This window comes from Staurois parvus, unplaced genomic scaffold, assembly GCF_062004578.1.
Source record: "Staurois parvus isolate SC_StPar_1 unplaced genomic scaffold, SC_StPar_1.0 ptg000854l, whole genome shotgun sequence".
Lineage (NCBI taxonomy): Eukaryota > Metazoa > Chordata > Amphibia > Anura > Ranidae > Staurois > Staurois parvus.
This window is the reverse complement of record NW_028318650.1, coordinates 180480-200237: the sequence shown is the minus strand read 5'-3', so window position 1 is coordinate 200237 and position 19758 is coordinate 180480. Positions and strand designations below refer to the sequence as shown.

At 44.1% G+C, this 19758-nt stretch overlaps 1 protein-coding gene across 1 annotated transcript in view; it reads left to right on the top strand.

Moving 5' to 3' along the window:
• Positions 1-19758, top strand: part of LOC149443511 (uncharacterized) — a 186258-nt gene that overhangs the window by 7762 nt on the left and 158738 nt on the right. The window contains exons 3-4 of the mRNA XM_089655596.1: positions 7881-8159; positions 17556-17858. Coding sequence (XP_089511722.1) covers positions 7881-8159; positions 17556-17858 — 582 coding nt within the window. The remainder of the gene's footprint in view (positions 1-7880; positions 8160-17555; positions 17859-19758) is intronic.

The following is a 19758-nucleotide window of genomic DNA, read 5'->3' as shown; positions in this document are numbered from 1 at the left end:
AAAGCGATGTACCCGTATGTTGCTCTGCTCTTCTATGCATGAGTTTGGAACAGCACATGGACTTTATTTCATAATTATTGCGTGCATTTATGGACTTTTTTTATAAATTATATATGCACTTTAGAATGAGCACTTTATTCTAATTTTAATGTGATTTATGAGATTTATACTTTGGCACATGTGGGGATATGATTTTATGTAATTCATGCATTTGCACTTTGTTATTATTAGCACTTTCACGTAATTTCTAAGTTATTTTATTATTTGAGAAGATTTTTGCACTTAGGGAGGTGCATCAATATATATATTGGTATATTGATTTTTTTTTTGCGAGCAGCCACCCATGATTAGAAGAAATAGATAATACCTAGGTTGGTGGCGCAGGATTAATTATACACATTTTTAACCCTCAACATGGGCATTACAAAAAAGAATGAGTTGCGGTTGTATTGGTCCAAAGACCCAATTCATCATATGCCCATGCCCTCTGCTGACCAGGCATAGGTATAAGATGATAATGCGCTTTATGCATTTCAGTGATAACACACTCTGTCATCCTCATGGTGACCCTGATCATTACCAGTTATACAAAATTCGGCCCCTCATAAACCACCTCACTGAGAATCGCCAGGGCTTCCCCCAACAACTTGAAATACCCGACTTACAAAAGGGGAGAAAGCCTGCTTGAGAAATTATGAATTGCTCACAGTGAAGTGGAAGGACCAACGGGATGATTTCCTCCTGTCTTCCATTCACGCAGACATGACCATCCAAATTACCACGGCATCTGGCATTGTTGAGAAGCCCCTCTGTATCCATGACTATAACCTTAACATGGGAGGGGAGGACTTCAACGACCAAATGATGAATCCATACCTAGTTTTCCAGGAAGCTCGAAATTGGTACAAAAAGGTGTCTATTTATTTAAATTGGCTATATATAACGCTTTTGTAATTTAGAAAGCAACTGGACGAAGTGGATCCTTCTTAAAATTCCAGGAAGAGTTCACCATGGCTCTTTTGTATCCAGAAGGTGCTGTGGCCCAATTTCCAAATCCAGATGTAGTGAGCTGGCTATATGAGAGGCATTTTCCTGATGTCCTCTGCGGTACCCCAACCCAAAGGTGACCCAAAAGAAGATGTTGTGTCTGTAGCAGACATGGAATAAGTCCCTCCTTTCCTGGCCAACCTGGCCAACTACTTCAGTCACTACCACACACTAGTGGAGTATTAGTATAGGGTACAGCACAGCGCAATCTAGGGCACATACTCGCCATTCTCACACAGGATCTCGAAAGATGTTATATAGTTGGGAAACTGTCTATTGCATCTTGAGAGATCCAAAAATTAGAGGTTGTTACAAAAAAAGTTTAAATAAATAAATACGTTTTTAAAAATAAAAAATGTAAAAAAATTAAAATCGTTTTATTGAGTTAATGTTTTATTGTTACTTTGTTTTATTGGTAACTGTTGTTTGCTTTACAGGAATACCATTCAGTTGTTGTTTCATTGAGTTAACGTTCTAGTGATACTGTGTTTTATTGCTAACTGTTGTTTGCTTTGCAGGAAAACCATTCAGCTATAGCACCAATCTGTTTATTCTGACAGCAACAGGGTCTTGCTTTCAGAATATATCCGTCAGTACGTGCAGCGCTGCTGGATGAGATTTTTCATCCGTAGTTAAAAAAAGAACATACAGTTCATACAGTTCAAGCATGGTGGCCAGTGGTGGTCAGTGGGTGGATCGCCCCTATGCTTTGGCACATATATTTTTAATTTTTTAGCACAGATTTCAATAAAAAAAGTTTTCATGTTATTGGGTTGATGCGCTATTGTTACTGTGTTTTATTGTTAACCGTTGTTGTTTGCTTTGCAGGAACATCATTCAGCTGCAGCACCAATCTGTCTATTCTGACAGGGTATTGCTCTCAGAATTTACGTAAAAGTGTGCAGCGCTGCTGGAGTTAAAAAAAGAACATATATGCCCAAGCATGGGGGCTTGGGGTGGCCAATGAGTGGATCACTTCTATGCTTCGGCATATTTATGTTTTCATTTTTTTTGCCAGAGATTTCTTCATCCACATCAATCAATGTGAATGCAGGACTCTTTTAGGTTCTTTTTTTCATTCAGCCCACAGGCCTTTTCTCTTTTCAGCTGCATAAGGGTCCTAGAGATGCTGTGGCAGTGACTGCAGGGAGGGGTGTGTCAGCAGGAGGAAGAAAAACAACCGTACACTGATCTTCCCAGTGAATGGCTATGCAGGAAGGCATGGCAGCACAAGCCTGACCACTGGAGGACAGGCAGTGGTCAGAAAACTGACCACATTGGGAGGAATGTGCTCTCATCCCTCCAAATCCCTAGTGTGGTCAGCTTGAAATAGTAAAGCAGGGGGCTGGTAGGATCACCAGGTATTTCACACAAAGGAAGCCATGAAAACAGAAAAGGATGAATAAACAAAACCCTCCCATAGGATGCAGTGCTGCTCAACCAACTATTAAATACAGTGTCATTGTGAAGTCCAGTACAATAAAGTGCTCAGTGCTACTGCTGTTCCCAAAAAAACTGTGACATGTATAAAGATTCATCCAGTTAATAGGATGATATTCTCATCCGTGCAATTCAGGTGACCCACACTTACCAGATGTAATTGACCCCCTGTATTACCAAACAAGTCAGACACCATTGTTCCCTATGTGGCATCAATTACTCATATTCCACATAAAAAAATAAATTTACCAATGTAAAGGAGAGAAGGGGAAACTTGCTGGAGTAAAAGCCAATGCACTTACATGTGAAAAAACATGGATCACCTGTATAAAGAAGTACCACTGTACTCATATACAGGGTGTGCCCAACTCGTTTCATCATCAGTAAAGATCTTCAGAAGCATCCTTGACTTGCTCCTAAGGATGTCCTGGCCCAATGATTGCCAGTCTATTAGCAAGTATCTTACTAAACAAACCATGGAGCCATGGGCAAAAGAAAAAATGACATATCTATGATTCAGTCTGTCAATAGCATTAGCCCAGCAGTGTTTGTTTATCCCTGTTTTATTAGGCCTCATGCACACTGGGTGTTCAACCACAATGTATCCTATCTCAGTGTTTTCCTGTGGATGGAAGGCACAGGTATAGCGTTCCATAATTCTGTATTCCAAGAATTCTTCCCATCCCAGTGCATACAGCCCTATTTATGAGTACCACTCGGTACAACATCCAGCCCCATCCAGTCACCCCATTTTGCAACCTCTCATGGAATTTGACAGGCTTGCAAAACTAAAGAACTGCCTGCCTAAATAAATATCCAAAATAAATAAATAGGGTGTGAGCAGGTAAATTGACTGACTTGGGAAGACATGTTGTCATAGGCAAACAGCAGCAGTCTGGAGGGGCTCTTTCTTCTACCCCTGGCCTTTCATCACCTCCTCTCTATGTGTGGCCTGGTAACAAGTAGGGTACCAAGGCATCTGCCCATGACCTGCAGCCAGTGCCTTCCTCTCCTATCCATGCTATCCATGCTCTCCTATCCATGCATCTGCCTATCCATGCTCCCACACAAGTCAAGCACTTCACCACTTGGCATGTGGTCCAGGCCATGGCCTTCTCTTCTTCCTTCAGGGAATCACACAGCCAATGATAATGGCAGCCCACATAATCTGGAGTTGACCTCACTCCACCACAAAAAACTTTACTTGTTTGTTTTCTCCATTTCACAGTAAAATTATGTGTAAGGACATACCTTAGCCCTGGAAGGGACTACCTCACACACACAGCACATGTTAGGACAGACTTGGATCTCCATTGAGCTGCTTCCACAAGTGACATTAGCATCACAGCGAGAAGCACTTTATGAATCCAAGTCCCAGTGTGTGCAGTGAATGCACAGTGGGACTCTTCTCTTCAGGGCCAGTGTACATTGCAGGAGAACATTAGGGATACACCAGTGCCAGTGGATCACTGTCTAGCATGTGAAATGGTGTTAAAATAGGATACAGGGTTTAACCAGACCATATTGGGTGACCAAATAACCAGTAGGCTGGAAGCTGTTTCATGATTGTAATAAGCTGGAACAAACCCCTCCAGGGGTCATGTTTGTGCTTTCTGTCTTAGATGAAAAAAAGTGGTAGTAAAACCCTAAAACACGTGTCAAACAAAAGGCCCACAAGCCGAATCCAGGCCATTTCATGTTGCCCTCACATCTTTCCTGCAACTGCCCCCCCACCTTATCTCAGCAGTCAGCAGCAGTGAGGAGGACAGGACTCCTCCAACAGAATTTGTGCAGATACACTCATCTCTGAAATCCCCCCCCCCCAGCAGTTTGCAGCAGAGAGAAAGATAGAACTCCTCCTACAGATTCTGTGCCTCTCTGTGCAGCTGAAGCACCCCCTCGTCTCTGCCTCCCCCAATCTCAGCATTCAGCAGACCCCAGCAGCCAACTCAGACCCTCCTGTGGTCCTTAGCCAGACACTGAACCTTTTACAAATTCATACGCAACAGATTGCACATTAGATCACAGTACAATTATTTGTTTGGTTCTAGTTCTGCCTGTCTCAACTAGGACCAAAAAGCTAACTAAAGTTAATGTAATAAACAGTGCTTGGTAATATTTGTCTGATTATCATTTTTCAATAAATTGTACAATAGTTGTACACTTGAATATCTACTTGCCTTTATTTTCCTAGATTTCTACTTTCAGTACTAGTTATTACTTAAGTTTTTACTAGTAATAATCGAATTCATAGGCAATTATTTAATAGGATAAAGAATAGATACAATAAATTTACTGTATATAGTCTTACAGATACAATTGGCCCTTTGAGGGGCTGATGCAGCGCACAATGAAATTGAGTTTGAACCCCCTGCCCTAAAAAATACTCTACTTTGTAGACTGAATCCTTGAAAAGTTCTTCTGATGCTGATCCTTATAGAAAGAAAATCGATATCATCTAACCAAGTTTTAGCTTTTTAGGAAGTGCCTTCTGTGGAGGTGGAAAAGAGGAATTTTGATTTACCTGCAAATTACATACCTTGGAGCACAGTAAAAGACACAGGCATAGTGTTCATAGACCCTGGAGATTGGACACTAGCAAAGCATTCAAGGACATGCCCCCAGGACATCTCCCCTATAAACCTACCTCACTCTGAGAATTCTCAGTTTTGGTGCAAGCAATTCAGAGTAATCAAGGAAAGAAATGAGGATGTCCTGTGTCCTGTACTGTATTCCAAGATATTAAATTTACAGGTAAGTGAAAATGTATCTTAATCATACAGTAGAGGACACAGGCAAAATATTCATAGACCCTGAAATGTCCCCAAGCAATGAATGAGAAGGGCAGACTACAACTAGGCAAACAGAACTGTGCCAACAGACCCAACAACAGTAAGGATCAGAAAGGACCCAACTTCAGATTGCCACTACAAGAACCTTGCAGCCTAAAGCTGCATCCACAGAAGATTGGACATCCAGCTGATAAAATATTGAGAAGGTGTGAACAGAAGACCAGGTGGCAGCCTGCACAGCTGGGGTACTGAGGTCTCGTTCCAAATGCCCAGGAAATTCCCACTGATCTGGTGGGATGGGCACGTGAAAGCACAGGAGTTGATTTGTCCTTAAGAATGTAAGAGCGATCAGATATCTAATCCATCATGCGGTGGAGGACTTGGAAGCAGGCTGTCCCTTGCAAAGTCCTGAGAACAGGACAAATAGGGACAAAAAGAGAATCCATTTGTCTGACTGAAGATGTAGCTGTAATATATACTCTAATGGCTCTGGCTACATTTTGGCAATGAAAAGAAATTTCCTTGGGATGATTTGGAGCAGGGCATACGGATGGAAGGACTATGTTCTTATTAAGGTGGAAGACTGATACCACCGAAGGAAGAAAGGATGGTCTTGGGCATAAAAAAACCTTGTCTGTGAAGAATGAGGAATTGCTTCATACAGGAGAGGGCTGCCAAGTCATTGACCTGTCTGATCGGCATGATAAAATCCAAAAAGGCTACTTTTGCAGGACAGATCTTCTAGCGGAATATCATTGAAGGGCTCAAAGGGTGGTTTCTTCAGGGCAGAGAGAGCCAAATTGATTAATTTAAGCTTTTTTTGTTTTAACCACTTGCCTACCAGGCACTTATACCCCCTTCCTTACCAGGCCAATTTTCAGCTTTCAGCACTGCCGCACTTTGATTGACAATTGCGCGGTCATGCAACATTGTACCCATATGAAATTTTGATCATTTTTTTCTCACAAATAGAGCTTTCTTTTGGTGGTATTTATTCGCCGCTGGGCGCTTTACTTTTTGCGCTATAAATAAAAAAGTGCAAAAAATATGAAAAAAAAAAAAAAAAGTTTATTTGTTTCTTTTATAAAATTTTTCAAACAGGTATTTTTTCTAGTTCACTGATGTGCGTTGATGAGGCAGCACTGATGGGCACTGATAGGCGGCACTGATGGGCACTGATAGGCAGCACTAAAGGGCACTGATAGGCAGTACTAATGAGGTGGCACGGATAGGCGGCACGGATAGACAGCACTAATTAGGGGTCACGGATAGGCGGCACTGATATGCAGCACTGATAGGCGGCACTGATAGGTGACACTGATTATGGGTACTGATAGACGGCACTGACTGGCATCACTGCTGGGCACTGACTGGCGGCACTGACTGGCACAACCCCTGGGCACTGACTGGTGGCACTGACTGGCAGCACTGCTGGGCTGCACTGGTGGGTGGCACTGGTGGGCAGCACTGGTGGGTGGCACTGGTGGGCACAGGTGGGTGGCACTGGTGGGCACAGGTGGGTGGGCACAGGTGGGTGGCACTGCTGGGCACATGTAGGTGGCACTTCTGGGCACAGGTAGGTGGCACTGCAGAGTGGCACAGGTGGGTGCACTGCTGGGCACAGGTGGGGGCACTGCTGGGCACAGGTGGGGGCACTGCTGGGCACGGGTGGGCCGAGCTAGTGGGCGCACTGCTGGGCGGAACTTGCGGGTGTCACTGCTGGGCACCGATCATCAGGGCACTGATCATCAGTGCCCTGATGATCGGTGCCGATCCCCGCTCTGACAACTGCCGGTTCTCGGCAGTACTTTCCTCACGATCTGACAGCGTGAGGAAAGTGCAGCCGAGAACCGGCACTTGCATTTCCCTGTGATCAGCGTGTCATTGGACACCGCTGATCACGTGGTAAAAGGCCGGTATGATCGGCCTTTTACCACATCTCATGATCAGCTGTGTCCGTAGGACACAGCGATCACGGAGATCGCCGGGTGCGCGCCCCCTGGGGCGCGCAGGAGAGCGCGTTCTAGGAGGACGTCATATGACGTCCACTCAGAACTGGCCGGCCGCGGTGAAGCCGTCATTCGGCTATGCGCGGTTGGCAAGAGGTTAAAGTGTATACCTCAGGAAAAAAAGAGGCAATACAGCCAAAAACTTTTTCCAATGCATGATCTGAATAAAAAAAATCATTTTTTTCTGCCAAAAATACCTATTACAGATTTCTTTTGGGGTGTAGATCAATCATATTGGGTTGTTGCTGCTGTATGTAAGCCATGCAATTATGTAAAAGTAAGGTCAATGAATAGATATGCCCCAAGCTTAGGGGTACCCAAATCTTCAGCAACTCCTAGGGGGGTAGTGCTATATATAGTTTCAAATTCTGGAGTATCTCAAATATATCCCTAATGCCTATCCAAGTTTCTAAAAAATAAAACAACATAAAAACAACACCTCTAGACTGATTTGAAAGAAATGAGTGAATAAACTGTGTGCCTGGCTGCGGGTTGAAGATTTTTGGGAAGCCTGGACAGTATTCTAGCATCTTTTTACAGTAGTAGCGCTACAAAACAAAAATATTAACAATATTTTCTTTATATTTTTCAGACCACTTTGTGGACAGACATTGTCAGGATCTGACACATTGGGTGTATGAATTGCAGCCCACCTTTGATGGTCTTCTGAAACAAAATCTCCTGACAAAAGAGCAATATGACTCCATATCTAGCAAAGCAACTCCTCAGAAGAAGATGGAAGAGCTGTACCGTTTAGTCGGAGGCTGGGGTGATGGTGACAAGGACAAACTATATGATTTGCTAGGAAAATATAACCGACTGCTCATTAGAGACCTGGAATACAAGGACATGGAGTGGCCCCTACTATCTAGTAAGTTTCACTGATATTTTGAAGAAAATTGTCATGGTTTGGGGTTAGTTTTATTTTATTTCTTTAAGTTAATACATTTTTAAACAGACATTTTAGATCTGTTTGTACTATTTATATAAAATAGTAAATGTATTTAAAATTAAAGTGGTTCTAAAGTCAGATTTTTTTTACTTTAGTGCATTTTATGCGTAAAGGTAAAAAAAAAAAGCAAGCCACCAGCCCCCACTAAACACTTACCGTATTTGCCGGCGTATAAGACAACTGGGCGTATAAGATGACCCCCCTACTTTTCCTGCTAAAATTTTAGTGTTTGAGCTATACTCGCCGTATAAGACTACCCCTCTTACAATGCACACCAGTGGCAGGAATAGTGCCCCATCATTGGTGTCAGTGGGAGGAATAGTGCCCCATCATTGGTGTCAGTGGGAGGAATAGTGCCCCATCATTGGTATCAGTGGGAGGAATAGTGCCCCATCATTGGTATCACTGGCAGGAATAGTGCCCCATCATTGGTGTCAGTGGCAGGAATAGTGCCCCATCATTGGTATCAGTGGCAGGAATAGTGCCCCATCATTGGCATTAGTGGCAGGAATAGTGCCCCATCATTAGTATCAGTGGGGGGAATAGTGCCCCATCATTGGTGTCAGTAGGAGGAATGGTGTCCCAACATTGGTGTCAGTGGGAGGAATGGTGTCCCATCATTGGTGTCAGTGGGGGGTGGAATAGTGCCCCATCATTGGTGTCAGTGGGGGGGAGGAATAGTGCCCCATCGTTGATGTCAGTGGGGGGGAGGAATAGTGCCCCATCATTGGTGTCAGTGGGGGGGAGGAATAGTGCCCCATCGTTGGTGTCAGTGGGAGGAATAGTGCCCCATCGTTGGTGTCAGTGGGAGGAATAGTGCTCCATCATTGGTATCAGTGACACCAATGATGGGGCACTATTCCTCCCACTGACACTTGCTGACCCTGTTCTCGTATGGTGCTGCTGCAGCCAGCATATGTGGTTGCAGCAGCACCTCTACACTGACCACTTACCTGCTGGTCCTGCACTCGATTTTCGCGGGGCCGCTCGGCTCCACCCCCTCGCCGGTGATTGGCCGCCTGTGTGCCTTTCCTGAGCTACAGTTCTGGCGGCCAATCACTGGTGAGGAGGCGGAGCCGAGCAGCCGCACGAACATCCAGTGACTGAACTGAAGGCGCAGCCGCGCTTCCTGGACCGGATCGTCGTGGGACCGGAACCAGGTAAGAAACAGCCGCTGCCCACCCCTGTACTTAGTGTCCCTTCCATTGGGGGAAGGGGGGGGCGGCGGCGGCAACGCGCCGCCCCCCTAAAAAGTGTCAGTATGCCGTATACCGGCGTATAAGACGACCCCCGACTTTTGAGAAGATTTTTAAGGGGTAAAAAGTCGTCTTATACGCCGGCAAATACGGTACCTAAACTCAATCTCCATCCGGCAATGTGCTTGAGAGTAGAGGCTCTTTTGGCTCTCTACATCTTCATTGACATTTATTTATTTATTTTTTTCAGGTACTTCTATAGCGCCATCAATGTACGCCGCGCTTTACATATATATTGTACATTCACATCAGTCCCTAACCCTCAAGGGGTGTACAATCTAAGGTCCCTAACTCACATTCATACATACACATACTAGGGCCAATTTAGACAGGAGCCAATTAATCTACCAGCATGTCTTTGGAGTCTGGGAGGAAACAGGAGGAATCCCACGCAGGCGCAGGTGGTGCCGTGGCTGGGATTCGAACCAACGACCCTACAGTGGCTAAATGGTTAGAACTTCTGCCTGGCAGTACTAGGGCCGTTGGTTCGAATCCCAGCCACGGCACCACCTGCCTGGAGTTTGCATGTTCTCCCTGTGCCTGCGTGGGTTTCCTTTGGCTCCTGCTGCTGTCAGGAGCCAAAGGTGTGGCCGCACTCAGTGTGTTTTATGCAAGTGGCCTTCTATGGGGGGGCACTCAGCAGGGGAGAGGATCCAAGATCGCCGATGGGGAACCCAAGAAGAGGAGGATCCAGGCTGCTCTGTGCAAAACTATTACACAGAGCAGGTAAGTATAACATGTTTGTTATTTTTTTTTTAATTTTTACTTTTAGAACCACTTTAACATTTCATACATATGCGCTACACCAAATTGAGTCCAAAAAAAAGTTGTTTCCAAACATTAGTAAAATAAATGTTTATTCCAAACATAAACTACCATATTTTGCACTCCATAAGACGCACCTAGGTTTTAGAGGCGGAAAACGAAAAAAAATATTCTGAACCAATGGACTGCAGACATAGTACAGGAAATGACCAGAGACTGCGGACATAGTACAGGAGATAGTCAGAGACTGCGGACACAGTACAGGAGATGACCAGAGACTGCGGACACAGTACAGGGGATGACCAGAGAATGCGGACACGGTACAGGAGATGACCAGAGACTGCGGACACAGTACAGCAGATGACCAGAGACTGCGGACATAGTACAGGAGATGACCAGAGACTGCGGACATAGTACAGGAGATGACCAGAGACTGCAGACACAGTACAGGAGATGACCAGAAACTGCGGACATAGTACAGGAGATGACCAGAGACTGCAGACATAGTACAGGAGATGACCAGAGACTGCGGACACAGTACAGGAGATGACCAGAGACTGCGGACATAGTACAGGAGATGACCAGAGACTGCGGACATAGTACAGGAGATGACCAGAGACTGCGGACATAGTACAGGAGATGACCAGAGACTGTAGACATAGTACAGGAGATGACCAGAGACTGTAGACATAGTACAGGAGACGGTCAGAGACTGCGGACATAGTACAGGAGATGACCAGAGACTGCAGACAGTAAAGGAGATGACCAGAGACTGCGGACACAGTACAGGGATGACCAGAGACTGCGGACACAGCACAGGGATGACCAGAGACTGCGGACACAGTGCAGGAGATGACCAGAGACTGCGGACACAGTACAGGGAAAATACCAGGGACATAGTACAGATGACCAGAGACTGCAGACAGTAAAGGAGATGACCAGAGACTGCGGACCTTTGGGGAGGGAGGGGGAGCGGGTACCTGAATTTGGCAGGTACCCGCTCCAACTTCCGCGGAGTTATCCTTCCCTCTTCTTCCCGGGCCGGCTTCTGTGACAGCCGGGTGCCCACTGCGCATGTGCGAGAAGAGCTGCGCTTTGTGAATGGCCCGGCGGCGCCTTCTGGGACCTGTCATGTGTCCCAGAAGACACCGGACCATTCACAAAGCACAGCACTTCTCGCACATGCGCAGTGGGCACCCGGCTGTCACAGAAGTCGGCGTGGGAAGACTGTACAGCGCTGGAGCGAGGAACAGGTAAGGTCCTGCGGGAGAGAAGAGCTGAGCGGCCGGCCCGGTATTCTGATGTGGTGGCGGCAGAAATACCGGACCGGCCGCTTTATATTTGCTCCATAAGACGCACTGACATTTCCCCCCTTTTTCTTATGGAGCGAAAAATACGGTAAGTATTAAAAAAAAACATGGTTTTAGGCAAAAAATGATCCCCCTCTTCAGGGTTGAAACATGACATAAAAATAAAAACAATAATTAAAGCGGAGTGCCACTCAAAATCGGAATCTCCGCTTGTTTGTCTCCTACCCCTCTCCACTGCCATATTTGGCACCGTTTGGGGGGAGGGGATACCTGGTTATGACAGGTACTCACTCCCACTTATGGCTCAGTTAATTTGGTTATTCAAACTAAGAAAGCAAGTTTCGAACCAAAAACAGTTCAAATCCAGAACTTATCCCTAGAGGTCAGTAACAAATGTTTAAACATTCTCATAACATTGTGGGATAAAATGGGAGTTGAAACACAATAAATCACTTTAAAGTGTTACTAAACCCTGGACCCTGCATTCACTATATCCGCTCTCCCCGGACCCCGCATTCACTATATCCGCTCTCCCCGGACCCCGCATTCACTATATCCGCTCTCCCCGGACCCCGCATTCACTATATCCGCTCTCCCCAGACCCTGCATTCACTATATCTGGTCTCCCCGGACCCCGCATTCACTATATCCGCTCTCCCCGGACCCCGCATTCACTATATCCGCTCTCCCCGGACCCTGCATTCACTATATCTGCTCTCCCCGGACCCTGCATTCACTATATCCGCTCTCCCCGGACCCTGCATTCACTATATCCGCTCTCCCCGGACCTGCATTCACTATATCTGGTCTCCCCGGACTCTGCATTCACTATATCCGCTTTCCCCGGACCTTGCATTCACTATATCTGGTCTCCCCGGACCCCGCATTCACTATATCCGCTCTCCCCGGACCCTGCATTCACTATATCTGATCTCCCCGGACCCTGTATTCACTATATCCGCTCTCCCCGGACCCTGCATTCACTATATTCGCTCTCCCCGGACCCCGCATTCACTATATCTGCTCTCCCCAGACCCTGCATTCACTATATCCGCTCTCCCCGGACCTGCATTCACTATATCTGGTCTCCCTGGACTCTGCATTCAGTATATCCGCTCTCCCCGGACCCTGCATTCACTATATCTGGTCTCCCCAGACCCCGCATTCACTATATCCGCTCTCCCCGGACCCAGCATTCACTATATCCGCTCTCCCCGGACCCTGCATCCACTATATCCGCTCTCCCCGGACCCTGCATTCACTATATCTGATCTCCCCGGACCCCGCATTCACTATATCTGCTCTCCCCGGACCCCGCATTCACTATATTTGCTCTCCCCAGACCCCCCATTCACTATATCTGCTCTCCCCAGACCCTGCATTCACTATATCCGCTCTCCCCGGACCCTGCATTCACTATATCCGCTCTCCCCGAACCCCGCATTCACTATATCCGCTCTCCCCGGACCCTGCATTCACTATATCCGCTCTCCCCGGACCCTGCATTCACTATATCCGCTCTCCCCAGACCCCGCATTCACTATATCCGCTCTCCCCGGACCCCGCATTCACTATATCCGCTCTCCCCAGACCCCGCATTCACTATATCCGCTCTCCCCGAACCCCGCATTCACTATATCCGCTCTCCCCGGACCCTGCATTCACTATATCCGCTCTCCCCGGACCCTGCATCCACTACATCCGCTCTTCCTGGACCCTGCATTCACTATATCTGATCTCCCCAGACCCCGCATTCACTATATCCGCTCTCCCCGGACCCTGCACTCACTATATCCGCTCTCCCTGGACCCTGCATTCACTATATCCGCTCTCCCCGGACCCCGCATTCACTATATCCGGTCTCCACGGACCCCGCATTCACTATATCCGGTCTCCCCGGACCCCGCATTCACTATATCTGGTCTCCACGGACCCCGCATTCACTATATCCGGTCTCCCCGGACCCCGCATTCACTATATCTGGTCTCCACGACCCTGCATTCTCTATATCTGCTCTCCCTGGACCCCGCATTCACTATATCTGAGAACTGTCAGAAATAGAGGAGCTCTGCAGATACACTTTTTGCCGGCTTGGAATTCTTCTTATTTTCATCCTACTTCTTCCTCTTCTTCTTCTTTATCCTCATCCTCAGAAGAAGAAGAAGAGGATGAGGATGAGGATGAAGAAGAAGAAGAAGAAGAAGTAGGATGAAAATAAGAAGAATTCCAAGCCGGCAAAAAGTGTATCTGCAGAGCTCCTCTATTTCTGACAGATACACTTTTTCCCGGCTTGGAATTCTTCTTATTTTCATCCTACTTCTTCTTCTTCATCCTTATCCTCTTCTTCTTCTTCTGAGGATGAGGAAGAAGAAGAAGAAGTAGGATGAAAATAAGAAGAATTCCAAGCCGGCAAAAAGTGTATCTGCAGAGCTCCGCTAAGTGTATCTGCAGAGCTCCGCTATTTCTGACAATTCTCTGACATTCACATTTACAGCAGTTGAAACATTGTATCTATTTGTTTCCATTTATGGAAACAAATAGATACAATGTTTCAACCGCTGTAAATGTGAATGTCAGAGAACTGTCAGAAATAGAGAAGCTCTGCAGATACACTTTTTGCCGGCTTGGAATTCTTCTTATTTTCATCCTACTTCTTCTTCTTCTTCTTCTTCATCCTCATCCTCAGAAGAAGAAGAAGAATGAAAAGAAGAAGAAGAAGAATGAAAAGAAGAAGAATGAAAAGAAGAAGAAGAAGAATGAAAAGAAGAAGAAGAAGAATGAAAAGAAGAATGAGAAGAATGAAAAGATTCTTCTTCTTCTTCTTCTTCTTTTCATTCTTCTTTTCATTCTTCTTCTTCTTTTCATTCTTCTTCTTCTTCTTTTCATTCTTCTTTTCATTCTTCTCATTCTTCTTTTCATTCTTCTTCTTCTTTTCATTCTTCTTCTTCTTTTCATTCTTCTTTTCATTCTTCTCATTCTTCTTTTCATTCTTCTTTTCATTCTTCTTTTCATTCTTCTTCTCATTCTTCTTTTCATTCTTCTTCTTCTTTTCATTCTTCTTTTCATTCTCCTTCTCATTCTTCTTTTCATGAAGAAGAAAAGAAGAATGAGAAGAATTAAAAGAAGAAGAAGAAGAATGAAAAGAAGAATGAAAAGAAGAATGAAAAGAAGAATGAGAAGAATGAAAAGAAGAATGAAAAGAAGAAGAAGAATGAAAAGAAGAAGAAGAATGAAAAGAAGAATGAGAAGAATGAAAAGAAGAATGAGAAGAATGAAAAGAAGAAGAAGAAGAATGAAAAGAAGAATGAAAAGAAGAAGAAGAATGAAAAGAAGAAGAAGAAGAATGAAAAGAAGAATGAAAAGAAGAAGAATGAAAAGAAGAAGAAGAAGAATGAAAAGAAGAATGAAAAGAAGAATGAAAAGAAGAATGAGAAGAAGAATGAAAAGAAGAATGAAAAGAAGAAGAAGAAGAAGAAGAAGAATGAAAAGAAGAAGAAGAATGAAAAGAAGAATGAGAAGAATGAAAAGAAGAATGAGAAGAATGAAAAGAAGAAGAAGAAGAATGAAAAGAAGAATGAAAAGAAGAAGAAGAATGAAAAGAAGAAGAATGAAAAGAAGAATGAAAAGAAGAAGAATGAAAAGAAGAAGAATGAAAAGAAGAATGAAAAGAAGAATGAGAAGAATGAAAAGATTCTTCTTCTTCTTCTTCTTTTCATTCTTCTTTTCATTCTTCTTCTTCTTTTCATTCTTCTTCTTCTTCTTTTCATTCTTCTTTTCATTCTTCTCATTCTTCTTTTCATTCTTCTTCTCATTCTTCTTTTCATTCTTCTTCTTCTTTTCATTCTTCTCATTCTTCTTTTCATTCTTCTTTTCATTCTTCTTCTCATTCTTCTTTTCATGAAGAAGAAAAGAAGAATGAGAAGAATGAAAAGAAGAAGAAGAATGAAAAGAAGAATGAAAAGAAGAATGAGAAGAAGAATGAAAAGAAGAATGAAAAGAAGAATGAAAAGAAGAAGTATTCCAGTACAGCAAAAAGTGTATCTGCAGAGAGCTCCGCTATTTCTGACAGTTCTCTGACAGTTCCTTCACATTTACAGCGGTTGAAACATTGTATCTATTTCCGAATAAAAACATCTGTATCCTAAATGGAAACAAATAGATACAATGTTTCAACCGCTGTACATGTGAAAGAACTGTCAGAGAACTGTCAGAAATAGCGGAGCTCTCTGCAGGGACACTTTTGCCGGCTGATCGGGAAAAATCCGATTCGCGCACCCGAAGTATGCTAATATTCGGATTCGCCGCGAATCAAATTTTTCCTGAAATTCGAAACGAATTCCACTTCGCCTGGTTTGATTCGCTCATCTCTAGACAGGATGATTGTCAGGGTTAATCTAACTGCTTCACCACTAAGTGTTTTGGGAGCATTGGGGTATCACATCAGGTTATAGGCAAATCGTGAATGGTCAAAATTGCTGGGAAAGCAATGCTCTATCCTAGATGTCCAGATGTGTTTGAACTTGTGAATGGTATCATTTAGGAATGCTCCCACCAAGACATCTTTCATTTAACTTTCCAATGGAAATATTTTAACATATTTAAAGTTTGTTTTTTAACTCATGTTTCTGGTATCTCTCCTATTCCCTATGTATTTAACTGTATTGTAATTGTACTGCCCCCCCTTTACATTGTAAACACCTGCTTAAACTATTGGCGCAATATAAATCTTGTATAATAATAGCTTTTTTTTCTCTACTAAATAAACATTAAAATCAAAACTCTATTGTCATCAGATACCATAATAAAGACACAAATGAATGCAGCTTAATAACAAGTCGAATGTAAGTACCTGAATTTGACTTAGTATTAGCCTGTAACAATCTGTGTACAACAGAGCTCAGACTGGGAGGGAGCAGCAAGGCAAGGAACCAATCTGGAATGTCATATGCAAATATGCCGACAAGGAATATGATGAAATGAGGGGAAAACAAAGTTAGCAGAAGATTGGGGGCAGAAGGTTGGGTGCAGGCGATTGGGTGCAGACGGTTGGGCGCAGAAGGTTGGGCGCAGAAGGTTGGGCGCAGAAGGTTGGGCGCAGAAGGTTGGGCGCAGAAGATTGGGCGTAGAAGATTGAGCGTAGAAGATTGGGCGCATAAGACTGGGCGCATAAGACTGGGCGCAGACGATTGGGCGCAGCAGAAGCTTGGGCGCAGAAGGGTGTGCACAGAAGGGTGTGCGCAGAAGGTTGGCGCAGAAGGTTGGGCGAGACGATTAGGCGTAGAAGGTTGGGCGTAGAAGGTTGGGCGTAGAAGGTTGTGCGCAGAAGGTTGTGCGCAGAAGGTTGGGCGCATAAGATTGGGCGCAGAAGGTTGGGCGCATAAGACTGGGCGCATAAGACTGGGCGCATAAGACTGGGCGCAGAAGCTTGGGCGCAGAAGGTTGGGCTTTATCATTCTGCTGTTGCTGCTTCACTATGTAGGGGTACAAATAAATTCCTTCAACAATGTATAACTGTCGCAGAGAAAGTGGTGTCATTCCTCAGGATGTACTGTGTGGCAGAGGTGTGTAAATCATAGGACTAAAGAATAGATATTCAAAATTTCTGGTGTGTAAAACAGCTCCCTTATATTTATTTAATTTGTGTATTTAGACAACTGCCTGGAGTGTAGTTTTAATACATGACAAAGAATTTGCACAGCACTATGTTTTATATAAAGCCAATTTACAGTAAAAGATGTCTGCCAAAGAGGTGTTATACACTAGGTAGTATGGGGCCAGAGGAAAGCATTTATAAGAAAGCTTAGAGATCCACTTGCTGGCTAAATATAAGAATACAAAAAAAACAATGCGCAAAATGTTATATTATCCTGGCTTAAAAAAATATATTTTCTTTCTTAAATTTGGTCAGAAAAAAAAAGTATCTAAAACTATCAATTCCTTTTATTCACCTAACACCTACTGAATGTTGGCCTTCTTTTTTGCAGGATTTTTCTCTATGTCTCTGAATCAGTCAAAATGGACACACAAAAATCTCCTGCTCTATTCTTTAGAATATCTGTTATCTGATGAATTCAAAAGTTTTAAAAAGGAACTCTCTGGTTTTATGTATAACGAGAGACTGGCCATCCCATTTGGAGAGCTAGAAAATGAAGACTGTACATCTATAAGTGACAAACTTATGAGCCATTATGGAGAGTTTACTGCTTTGGATGTGACAAGCCAGGTGCTCAAATCAATTGGTTTAAATGGGTTTGCAGCAGAGCTACAGGATGGCATACATTTGTGTGGTGAGTTCTGATCTTATTCAGTTCTGGGAACCGTTTTTAGTTTTGGATAGGTTGGGGAATGGCTAGAATCTCTGAAGTTTTTGTTGTCTATGCTTCCACTGGAGAGATTTTCTATCTCTTTTTGTCTTTCTGTGACACAACAGGAAGAGAGGGTAAAGATAACCAATGGCCAGACAAACAGCAACAAAAATCTCACAATAAAAAAAAATTGGTTAGCATTTCACATTAGCAAAATTAACATTTTATCAAATCTAATTTTTAAAGTAGATGTAAATCCCAACAAGATAACACTTAGTCTGCTAAAACCCGGTATCATAAATAATTCCTTTAAAATAGCCTGTTTCTTTTTTGTTCATTGAAGGACATAGCAGAGACTAGCAGATCTTGACCATTACATATTAGTGCCGCCTGTATGGGTAGGAAATTTGGTGTAACACATAAAAAATAGCTTCTGCTGGTGGACAACCCTGATCTGCTAACACAGTCTCAGGTTTTTCCTAGAGTGAAGGCATTAGGACTGCAGAATCCAAACTGGGATTCTATTTTGTTTCTTTTTTTTCCATGAAGACATTTCCTTCATAAACATGAGATTTTTTACAATCAACAAGCTAGATACATATAGGTCCCAGTCTTCCCTGGACTTGCCATCAAGCATATGCAGTTACTTGGTAGAACAGGTTTGGCTGCAACAGCTCTGCTCCATATGCAGAGAAGCATTTGAGATATTCTCCCATGGGGCACATGAAACTGGCCAACTTTGAGTGCCCAGTTAAAGTGTTTCCACGCTGGCACCCTGGTCCCAGCCAGAGGTCTCCTGCCATCCCCCTGGAGGCCCTAGCTCAGCAATGGGCAAACTACGGCCCGGCGGACCTTTTAATCCGGCCCGCGGAGCTATGAGGATCTGTCCCCCTCGACGTATCTGCGCATGTGCCGGAGATCGCCGATCAGCTGCTAATGCCTGAAACTGTCACATGCGCAGATACGTAGAGGGGGACAGATCCTCATAGGAGACAGATTTTCATGCTACACCGAAACGGCGCGGGAACACGGCGAGAGGAACGCGCGGAGCAAAGGTAAGTGAATTGACACAGGGGGGACTTGGGGACTTAATATGGGGAATGAATTACTATATGGGGGATGAATTACTATGGGGGGGATGAATTACTATATGGGGGATGAATTACTATGGGGGATGAATTACTATATGGGGGATGAATTACTATGGGGGATGAATTACTATGGGGGATGAATTACTATATGGGGGATGAATTACTATATGGGGGATGAATTACTATGGGGGATGAATTACTATATGGGGGATGAATTACTATGGGGGATGAATTACTATGGGGAATGAATTACTATGGGGGATGAATTACTATGGGGGATGAATTACTATGGGGGATGAATTACTATGGGGGATGAATTACTATATGGGGGATGAATTACTATGGGGGATGAATTACTATGGGGGATGAATTACTATGGGGAATGAATTACTATGGGGGATGAATTACTATGGGGAATGAATTACTATGGGGGATGAATTACTATGGGGGATTAATTACTATGGGGGATGAATTACTATATGGGGGATGAATTACTATGGGGGATGAATTACTATATGGGGGATGAATTACTATATGGGGGATGAATTGCTATGGGGGATGAATTACTATATGGGGGATGAATTACTATGGGGGATGAATTACTATATGGGGGATTAATTACTATGCTTACTATGGGGGAATATTACTATACTTACTATGGATGACACATACACATCATTCATCTACTCTTGGTCCGGCCCCCGGGTCCAATATATGAACCCATTGCGGCCCTCAAGTCAAAAGGTTTGCCCACCCCTGCCCTAGCTCCAGCAAGAGGATGATTTTCCATG